The sequence below is a fragment of the Pleurodeles waltl genome, chromosome 4_2 (genome assembly GCF_031143425.1).
Source record: "Pleurodeles waltl isolate 20211129_DDA chromosome 4_2, aPleWal1.hap1.20221129, whole genome shotgun sequence".
NCBI classification, from domain to species: domain Eukaryota; kingdom Metazoa; phylum Chordata; class Amphibia; order Caudata; family Salamandridae; genus Pleurodeles; species Pleurodeles waltl.
The window spans coordinates 1,030,463,308-1,030,474,688 of NC_090443.1; the positions used below are offsets into that span (position 1 = coordinate 1,030,463,308).

Sequence of the window (11,381 nt, forward strand, 5' to 3'; positions counted from 1 at the left end):
CCACATCCTGCACTGAATTTAGCCGTATCTAGCAGAAAGCAGGATTCCCGCGACAGAGACACTGTTCATCAGGACCATTAGTAGCTGCATCAGGTACTGATGGATAGGTGGAGAGCACGTTATGAATGGCGGGTATCCTCCTGTAAGCGAGACAAATGGTAAGGCAACTTATTTGTGCAAGTTAAGTAAGCACAGCTTTTCCTGCTATTGAGGCACAGCATGTACGCTTTACTGTTACTTGCCGGAGTGTTCATTGCAAAGATGGTCCCGCCGCATGGTGTTCTCTTGCCAAACCATCCCAATCGAACTCTTGCGGTGGGAACCAATAAATTGGCCCACGGCCAGAAGCGGCAAGGAGGAATGAGGAAGCTCTCTGTGGACATTTCGATGTGAGCTTGTGTCACCGGTAAAAAGCCTTATTATCATCCCGGGACAAAACAAATATGGATAGTTCTATTTGTCCAGCCAGTCCAGGGGCCTTTTCACAACTATCGGAGTGTATACAGCTAGTGACCAATAATACTCACCCAACCAAAATACCAGGGCCACCAGTGCTATTGGGGATTGCATTTATAAGGAAATCCGCCACCTCTGCCTTAGAAATACGGCAGTCTCTGGAAAGGAGACCCCCACCTCCCCTCTGTTTACTGATATGGAAAGAATGGGACTGACAATGGTCATCAATACGAAAAATCAGACTGGAACAATTTTCGAGCAGGGGCTCGCATTAGACAGTTTCACCACTGGTGCTATCCCCGTGGATGGAGAGGTTATCACTAACTCTAATGTGAAGGACTTACAGGCTCAACAAATCCAACAAGAACAGCCAGTTGAGAGATCAGGCACAGATAAAGAGGGGAGAAATGGTGATAATTCAATTCAGGTGCAGAGAAGGATTGATAGACAACTCTGCTTTTAAGGATCCCCCTTCACATTGTATCTTGCCTCACAAGCTCTGAGATCCTATCTCAACTCCGGCAACTGCATGCTCAGTTGAAACTCTTCTACAACAGATACTAGGTGAAATTCATGAAACAAAGATCTCCCAAGAAGCAGCCCATGAGAAAATGTATGAACAACTCAGTCTACTCAATACGAATTTACAGCTCCTAAATACTCTGGTGTCCCAGGCAGAACAAATAATTTCATACCTCGAAGATTTCAAATTAAAGTTGGACCTAGTATCCTCAAAATTACAGTCTGAACTCACTGATTTGCAGTGGAAACTCGATCTCGAGAACCGATCTCGGTGGACCAACTTGCAGTTTATGGGCATCCCAGAAGGACAAGAAAACAGGGCCACAATTACAGCAGTAGTAACTGAACTTATCAATAAGTATGTCGGCCCAGATATGGCTCCCAAAGCAGCAGACCTTACCATCACTCAAGCGCATTGAGTACCGCTAAGCCAAAACCCTAATTTCCAACATCCACAAACTATTTTGGTGAACTTTGGAGACTATAGGGTAGAAAAAAATAATATTATCCAGTGCCATCAAAGGCAGGGTATATCATACAGCAGACAATTTATCTTTCAGGGTGTTCCAAGACATGTATATTATGGCAGCAAGACACCGAAGGAGCTGAAGGGTATGATCGACATCTTCAAAACTCATGGGGCACCTGTTAGAATAGTTCAGCAATTGAAACTAAAAGTCCTATACAGGGGTCATGCACACATCTTTCAGCCTGTAGAACAGGCCAAGGCTTTTTTAGATCAAATTTGTCAAAAGTGAACTATTGTAAATATCTTTCTTGTTTTGATTTTGGCATCTATGCACACAAGTTATTTATGATCAGGAAAACTAGACTGGTAGATGTGTCACATTTGGGAGCGCCCCAACTACTTTTTTCTAGGAACCTGCCTTAGGCGCCATGTCAATGCACCACTGTCAAAGGGAAGGGGCTGGTGGGGGAGATGGAGGGTGGTGGGAAAGCACAGGGGAAGAGGGTGGGTCACAAGAGTGGGGTCATTGGTGCTGCTGAGAAAGCCTATGACGAATGGGGCTCCAGGGTGATCGACGGGTTGGGGAATGGCGGGTCACTTTGGGGCAGAGAAAGAACATAGATAGAAAGGACAGGAAACGGACAGGAGTTTGAGCTGACTTCACTGTGGAATACCCACAGGGTGGAAAACATCATTAGGATGAGTACCCAAACTATTAAGCCTTGTGCAATATTAATGGGGCAAATAATAAAGTTAAGTTTTGATCAGCGTTCTAATGGCTTAAGGGGTCGGGATCACAAATAATTCTGCTACAAGAAACCCATCTTAAGGTCCAAGTGAAAGAGCCGGTCCTTTTTGCCTATTTTTTTTAATCTTTGGCCACCTCTCTGCATCAGGACACTCAGATTAAGGCCTCTATGCAGGGTGCACCCAAAATCAAACTGTTCGCAGTTGATATGATCTTGTATTTGTTAGCATAAGAGCAGAACATCACCAGAGCATTCAACAAAATCCAAATATTCACTAATTTCTGGGGATATGAATCATGCAGTCATAAGCTCTTCTTTTCAATAACTCTGCGTCAGTTCTCTCTAGTGTAATGCGGCCTCATTACACAGCCTCACAGACAGTTAGGTACCTGGGTATATTCGTATCACATAACCTCTTAAAGGTATATCGACTTAACTATGTAAATATCGACTTAACTATGTAAATACCCTGCATAAAGCACAGAGTCTTCTCAATGAATGACAAAATTTGCCCCTTAGAATCATTGGGCGAATAGCCTTGTTCAAAATGATGATTCTTCTGTTATTTCTTTTCAATTTCGCTAATGTTATCATCAAAGTCTCCCAAAAATATTTCAATGAAATAGACTAGATGGTGTGTCAATTTGTATGGCAAAGAAAGAAAGCCCATACCAAACTACGGACATTACAATTGAATGCACAAGATGGAGGTCTAGCGCTGCCCCATTAAAAAAAACAAATACTACCAGGCCGCATTTTTAGATTCAATTACGCGGGCGGTAATTTCTTCCACCCCCCACAATCTTTTTTATCTCAAACAAATACTTGTGGAAGACAACGTCCAGATCCCCACTTTCCGTAAGATTCCTAAACTCCCAAAAACTACAAGGTATAAGCTTCCCCACATGATGCTTTATCAGTATACCCAATTCAAAGAGGAATACTGCTTCCCTCAGTTTCACCCCCTCATGCAATTAAGGGAATGTGGTTTGCTAGGTCTACAGCTAGGGACGAAGATTAAGAGATGGGAAAAGGTAGGAATCAGTTGATTCAGTGATTTCATAGTGGCAGGGAATCCGAAAACCTGGGAACAGTTGATAGGAGATTACCCGGACATTCAATTTTTCACAGCTTTTTTCCTACATGTAGATTAATCAATGTATTGAAAGTAGTCAGCCAGCAACTGAATTATTGGCCAACAATATTTCCCAAGCGTATTTCATAACCTGATCGACCGGTGTGGGTAACTGGTATCATTAATTGCTACAACAGACCTTCAAAGCGCAGGTCCCAGCCAAAATCGAAGCAACCTCAGGGTGCAAGATAGAGCTGCAAACATGGTACTTTTACAACCAATTCGCACATAAAGCTATCAGGGGAGCTAACTTTAGAAGAACAGCCTTCTTTTCAAAATGGATGCTCTATTATACACCAACTGATATCCACAAGTGGTTTCCATCAATTTCCGGGGAGCGTTTCATGTGTGGAGGTGATTCCAGTGATTGGCTACACATGTGCTTTACTTGACCCGCGCTAGAACAGTTTTGGCGAAAGAGATTCCAATGGATCAGAGGCAAGTTTCAGGTAACCCAGACTACTGATCCTTATGGAGCTCTCTTCGGGATTTCAATAACGCAGACCCTATTGGTTAGACAGGGACAATTCTTTTTCATAACATCCTTGGTGGTCAAGTCATTAATTTTACAAAACTGGAAATCAGTAGAAGACCCTTCTTTTGAAGCTTGGTTGCTTAAAATGGGGAAAGTTAAATCAAGGGGAAAACTATATGCGCAAAGAATGGGGCCATCCAGAAATCTCAGTCTATCTGGGAACACAGACTTTACATTATTAATCTATATTTCTCTATGCTTCATGAAGTGTATGCCTCATGATTTCATCTTCTTTTTCTGCACCCGACCCCCCATTTTTCTTTACTCAGTTTTTCTTTAGGGGAAGGGGTGAGAGTTGAACAATTATTTTGTTTGTTGGTCTCGCTTTCATTATTATTTATGTGATAACAACTTGTAATGCCTTTAACTTTTCTACCTGAATGATTACATTTTTTTTTTTTTTTAAATAGATCCCAATTTTAAAAATCCACTTTGTCTCCTGAGGAACCTATTAACTTTTAACTCTTATAATTTCTTCCCCACACCTTCCAACTGTGTAAAAATTAGTCACTGTCATTACTGAACAACAAGGCTATGTGGAGAAAAAATAAATTCTTGATTCTCACAAGACAGGGTTTTGCCCAGGGTACAGTACTGCATTAGTGGATGTTAGCTCTAGATGACCTCAGAACCATCGTGCACAGAGGCAGTGTTGGAGCCTTGGTCCTATGTGCCCTGTAGCTGAATGGCAGACTACTAGATCCTCTTTCACCGACTGACTCACATCTCCGTTCGCCGGCTGGCTTTGAAATGTTTACCTTTTTCTCAGAGATAGAAAGCAAGTGGTTTGACTTGGCTCTTTCACCTCAACACCCTAATCTGATACCCATGAGGTGTACCTCATGGTTCGGCCGTCTCCAAACCAATATTAAACTTGAATCTGAAACCAATGGCCTGTTATCTACATTGCCTAGCCCTCAATTGTTTCATGCATGATGATGATAGTCAAATACTGTTGGATATTCGGGAGAAGGGAATTCAGGGTATTTCAGGAGTACTTCATGGGCTCAGAAAGTGGATGAATATCAAAACCCTCTAAAACAGGGGTCCTGACCCCACCCAATTCTCCTAGTACATAGGGCTCCAAATTTTGGCATCTCATTATGGATGACTGTCCTTTGCTACGAGAAATCTTCACAAACTTCAACACATAGAAAATGTCTCCGTTAAGTCAACATTTAGGCCCTCATTTTAACTTTGGTGGTAAAAACCGCCTACCGCCATGGCGGCGGCCGCCAAAAGACCATCGCCATGGCTCCCAGCCGTCCGCCATATTATGACCACATCTGGATTTCTGCCACAAGAATGGCAGAAATCCGGCTGTGGCCATGCTGGTGGATAGCGGTAAGGTGCCGCTGCTACCACCAGCAGTGCCACGTCAGTAGACCGCCGCCTGCTGTATTATGAAAAATAATATGGCCTGGTGGTGTTCTGCTGGCTGTAGCAGCGCCCGTCCCATCTCCTTCCAGAGGACCCCCTGGATCCAGGTAAGTCGGGTCTCCGACAGAGGAGGGGGTTGGGGGGTGTTGTGTGTGTGGAGGTGTGTGAATGTATGTGTGTACGTGAATGCGGTGAGTGTGGAGTGGTGAATGCGTGCATGTATGGAAGTGTGAGTGAGTGTATGTTGTGGAATGTGAATGCGTTTATGTTTGGAAGTGTGTGTGTGTGTGTATGCGTGTGTATGGAGGGCGAGGATGTAGGTGTTGGTGGGGGGGAGGTAATTGGAGAGGTAGGGAGGGTGGGTGGGCAACTGGACGGGTGGGGAGGGAGAGGGGAGACCCCTATCAGTTACGAACGCCATGAAAACCATGGCGGTAGGTGGGGTCATAATCCTGCAAGTGGAATAATGGCGGCCGCCAGGCTGGAGATTATCTCCAGCCAGACGGCTGTTACCGCTGTGGTGGTCGGAGTCGTACATTGACAGGCTGTGGCGGTAAGTACCGCCAGCCTGTTACCGGTACTTACAGCCACATTATCACCAACCGCTGGGGTCGTAATGACCCCCTTAATCTTCTATTATGCGCAGCCAGTGTACATGGCATAGCATGTTACTAGGTGCTCCCTGATTCATTGATCTGCAGCAGACAAATTATTCACCATCCAAAGTTTAAAGTCTCAAGATGAGGAGGCGAATCCTTTAGGGGTCTTGTTCCTAAACTGTGCAAGCCTGTTTGTTCCAAGGTGCTGTTCTGACACAACAGTGCCCAAACAGGCTTAAATCTGGCTCATTGTTCAAAGCATAAATGGTATCAAGAAGAAAATCTTTAATATGGACTGATATTTTGTCAGAGGATATTACAGTAAAATGAATGGGGGTTTATGTTCCATAGGGGGGTGCACACCTGCCGGACAGGTATTTCTGGACTGCATGGAAATGTATGCATCTTTTTGGCATAAACAGAAAGCTAGCTAACAGGCTGGTTATCGAGGACAATGGAGCCTAGCGTCCGCAGAAGTGGAAGTAAACTGCAGACCTAGGAGGGAACAGCTTGGAAAAATGCCTCAATTACAGCTATACAACGAAGAGTGGCGAGGATGGAAAAAGGAAAGGCAGTTTGGAAGAATGAAAAGTGTCAGAGGGATGACTAACCAAGACAGCGAAAAGGATGTCACACGGAGTGGGGCCCCAAAACTGCAGGGAAGCCCATTTCCTTTCAAGCGAAAAGTCACCTCACCTTTTACGTTGCCTCCAGTGACGATGCACTTCATTGTGTGTAGGCGACTCCCCCTCCTATGGCCACAGCACACCGGCATCAGCAGGACCAGAACATCAGGGCGGAGGGAAGAAGCAGCCTGGAACTGGGCAACATAAACCTCTTGTACTGTCGGCTGGAGGAAGATTCTGGCCTATTCACACCACTCGTGATGGCTCATCACTGACACAGGGAAACAAGGAAACAAGACATGATTTTAGTATACATGACAAAATCAAACTTACCAGATATTAATGTTGGCCTCTGAGGTCTTTCTTAGATTAATGAAAATTTAAAAAAAAAAACACTTCTGTAAGGTCTGTGAAAGTCAAGGGGCACTAAGCCATACTCTCATTGTCCTTGGAAGTAGAGGATCCAGACACCGCTGCAGACGCCCTTCCATTATAAGCTCTGAGGTTCAGGGATAAGGAGACCAGAGTGACAGCTTACTCTGCACTATGGTGAGGGCTGGAACGTCTAGCTTCAGTGAGCACTTGGATCACTCAAACTGAACCTGTTGTTTATTTATAAAGAGATGACTATTTGTGTTAAGTCTCAGACTGCTTAGAACCTTTATCAATTTCAACTACATTAAGCATTCTGAGACAAGACGGAGGGTCTTGCAGTTTCAGCCTTACATCTGGGATAAGCAGCTCAAATTGCAGAGTTTCTGATTGTGTAGACTGTCTGAGAGGGTTTTTTGATAATTAGAAACAATGCATTATTTTGATTAACCTGACAAGGCCTAAGATAGTTTGCACTGACAACCATTCGCATCAGCAGAATAATAGTGCATGTTTATTTTATGTCAGCAAAGCCTCTCTCTTTCTCTGTGGGCTTAAGGGGTTATCCATCGAAAAAGAATGGTAAATAAACAATGTTGTTTGTAATGTAATATTTGTGTTACATTCAAGGAAGCAGTGTTCAGGGTGTTCCTTTATAACATTCCAAAGATCTCCTGGTGGTGTCTTGAATATGTGTGCTGAACTAATCATTGTAATGCTGTGTTACATAAAATGCCAACTTATTTTTTTTTACTTTGCTACTATAAACAAGTTAGCACCTCCACGTGTTTTTATTCTCTCACTGTCAACCAAGTTTTTTTTTTTTGTTGTGGGGGTGGAGGGTGATGAGTCAAGCATCCTATAATGTCCCCTTTATTTAATAGATTGGAGGCAGACAGGCCTCTGGTCAGCTGCTGAGAAGCTCTTGATTCATCAACAGCTTAGGGGACAGAATGCGGGGCAAAGGGCATGGAGCTCAACTATTTTGTGTAGGTGCGTGGCTTTGGTCACGCCTTTGCCAGAAGTTTTTTTTTTTTTTTTTAGGTGTTGCACCACCGAAACCACAGGCTGACCGGCTGGACTGACTTCTTCCAAGGAATGTGAACACAGTCAGTCATAAGCCATTTAAGTTATTGTGAATTCGATTCAGACACATACACTTGGTATTATGGTCATTTTTGCGAGGACATGGTGCGGAAGGAACAGCATGGGGGACAGAAACACATTTAGCAGAGACGTTTTAAGGCATGGGCAAAGTAGGCTCTGGCCCATGGCCCCAGCCTTTCAGAGGGGGCACTGATAGAGCCAACTCTGTTCTCTCAGAGTCTCTTGCCATTATTACCTTGAATAATTCTTAAACAGATTGTTTTAAATACTGTTTTCCATTATTTTATTCTTAAAGTGGGTGATGTGTCAGAGTTTATTACAGACATTTTGCAGAGAAATGTTGTGTTTATGTTTCACACAACATCCACATAAATTATTTAAGCTCAAAACAGGACCTCACAAATGAGAAGTGGGAGGATGTCACAGAGATTATTTGCAGTAATATTAATGAGCTGCTGCTGTATTACAATATTGACAACACACCTCACCATCCCTGAATATTAGATGTAGAACTGTTTAGAACTTACTCAAATCACCACCATATTAATCAGCTGCTGCCAACTATAAGATGTGTCATGGCCTGTTCATGGAAAAAGGAGTCACCACCTGGGTGCATACCCATTATCTAACAGAATCTAGCACAGCGAGGGTGAGCAGAACAAATGTTTGTACAGCATCTGTTGGGGTGACTCGTAACACAAGTCCCCTGCATAGAAAAACACTCCAGATGTCACACAGACACTGAACCATACCCATAGGTCGTCCTGTCTCGATCCATGTCTAAGATGCAAGATTCTGACATCAAAATCCTCTCTCTCATAACCTTTGCTACTTCAATCTATAGAGAACAGCATCAGCTACTTCCATCTATTGAGAATAGCATCATCCATGCCTTGCAGATATATCATGGCTTGTAATAACAATCGTCATGTTTTTAAAATCGCCCTGACTGGTGCACTGAAATTTTGGCAGATATTTTGCCAGTTAACTTTGTTTATACAACTGATGAAGCATTACTTTTGATTCAACAAAGGCTTCGTTTTAGAACGTACAAGTCACCACTTAAAATGTATAAAATATTGCATGAAGAAAAATTATTGTTGTCGGTCTGTGGTTCACCCAGGGCCAGTCGAGCCATCTCTGTAAGAGGGCTGAATGTTCCTAAAAGATGTTTTAATCATACTTCTTTGGTTGCAGGGGGTTAGGTTGTGGGCTCAAATGGGCTTGTTATGTTCAGATTTGATTAGATGGTTATTTTATCATGTTAAAACAGCCGAACTATGTCAAGCACTCCAAATAGCCAACACAAATGTTTAAAAAAATATTAAAAAGGCAAGTGTTGTAAATGTTGTTTTAAAGGTGGGCCGAGAAAGACAAATGAGGATTAATCCTATATCACGTGAAAATGTCAGTTACGCCTGACTTTTTAGGGGGCATCTCGGCTGACATGTTTTAGCCTACAGGACCAACTGCGAAACCAAAACCCCCAATCCCCAGAATGCAGAGGACTGCTAGCTAGACTTTCAGGACGGACTGAAGTTAATTACACATGACACAGAGCCACTTGTTAGCTATGCACGGAGGGCTGTGCTGGAGTGAGGTACGTCCTGCAGGACCTTAAAGTGTGTGCGGCAGGAACCTGTGATTGGAGTGGCAGATGGGAAGAACGTCTGTGCACCAACAGGAGTGGGTGCTGTAGGGTCCAGAATGAAGAAAGTGAAGGGAGAAGCTTGGCTGTTGGAACCGCTGCAGCAAGCGTCTATGGGTGAGGCTGGGGGTGACTGAGTGTTGTGAGAATGTGGATGGAGTGAGCACCACAAAAGACTAAATGGAGAAAGAGTGGTGCTAGAGGTAAACTGAAGTAGTATTGCAGGGATGTTATGCACGTTCTGTAGGTGCCCAATGGGAGGAACTGCAAAAGGAGACTGGGTGTGAGTGTGTTGCAGGAACCTGGCATCTGTGTTGCAGGTGCAGCCCTGCCCAGTTTCCCAAGTCCATGCTTGATGTGCTGCACCAGTACAGGTTTTTTTTTCTTTGAATTCTGAGAATGTAGTCCTGTTTATTACATTATAAATCTGGACTACAAGTCCCAGAATTCAAGGCTAAAAACAGGACTGGAGCAGCCCATCACGCAAGGACGTGGGAAACTTGACAGTTATGCGGGTGTCTCTAAAGCAGGGGTTAATTTGTGATACAAGAGCCTGGAGACAGTGAAGCCCGAGCTCTCACGCTTCCCAGGCCCACGGGTAAAAAACAAACAATCAAGTAGGGAAACTTCTTGAGCTTTACATTGGAGTCTTCTGGATCCCACTTTGAAATCAGGACTACAAGTCCCAGCATGCACAGCACAAACCTGCACTGGAAGGAGAGCTACTCAAGCACTGACCCAAGAATCCCGGGTCACTGCCTGGGGCCGGGAGGATGGGTGTCTGGGGAGCCCTGAGGCCCAGGGATGCTGCACTCTTTTGACAGCTGCAGCAGTTCAATGCTTCAACCTCTTCGGCGATCCCAGCTTCCACAGAAACAGCCCCCACCCCGGTGTTCGGTGGCCCTCTCTTGGGGGCCAGAAGGGACGGGGAGGGTCAGCATTAAGTTTATACTGCATGACCGGAGCCTTTAACAACTGAGACACGTCACTGCAACATACACCAATCACATCGGTGCACCAAGGGCTCGAATGTTGAGGCGTCCACGGAAACGACCAATCACATCCCCTCTGGGCTGCAGCCGCGTGCAGGGGTCACCCCAGGTGCGCTCTTCCGGCTCCATCCTCACTCACCTGCCATCCAGGCATCTGCGAGTTTAAGAACCCGCCTCTATTCCTGCTTTCTCGCCATTGGAGGCGCTCCTTCCGTAAGCCCCGCCTACTTTCATTTCGATGGTCGGCGTTAGGTCACTGCTTGCGCGTGAAAGACGTCACCACGTGTTTGGCGCAGTGGCCATGTTGGAATGGGACCGCGTCTCTATCTTACTATTGGGCGGTCGAGAATATGCATCAAAAAGGAAGAGAAGCGTGGCAGTCTTGCAGCAGCCATCTTGGTATAGGGTATTATTCGCAGTATGGCTCGAAGTAGAGTGTCCTTAGCAGCAGTCCTCGAGCTGGTGTGCTGCACTATTGAGGGAGTCTCTCTTATTACATGTGCACAGGATCCAAGTAGCTTATAGGACACTTCTGGTAGCGCCAGAATGGCTAGTCTGACAGATCAGCGTGCAGGCCTATTTTGGATGTTTGTGGGCCTGTTTTTGTGGAATGGTGGGTTAACTTTTACTGCTGATTTCTTTGATATTACCATAAATATGCATGCAGAAAGCACAATTGCGTGCAGTCTCCCATACATTGCAAAACACCTATACAGCATGCCTTTACAAGTTCAAAACGGCCCAATTTGTAAATGGGGTGCACTTTTATTTTACTGCTCAGGTCCCACCAT

The 11,381-nt window shown here is 44.6% G+C and overlaps 1 protein-coding gene across 4 annotated transcripts in view; it reads right to left on the reverse strand.

Annotated features, from left to right (window-relative positions):
• Positions 1–10,830, reverse strand: part of RAD9A (RAD9 checkpoint clamp component A) — a 68,687-nt gene extending 57,857 nt beyond the window's left edge. The window contains exons 1-2 of one of the 4 annotated variants that reach the window (XM_069232931.1): positions 10,730–10,830; positions 6,542–6,742 (exon numbers count right to left, since the gene is read on the reverse strand). In XM_069232931.1, coding sequence (XP_069089032.1) covers positions 6,542–6,620 — 79 coding nt within the window. In that variant the 5' untranslated portion in view covers positions 6,621–6,742; positions 10,730–10,830. The other 3 variants (XM_069232932.1, XM_069232934.1, XM_069232933.1) reach the window with 3 other exon arrangements.
• Positions 10,831–11,381: the final 551 nt, after the last annotated feature.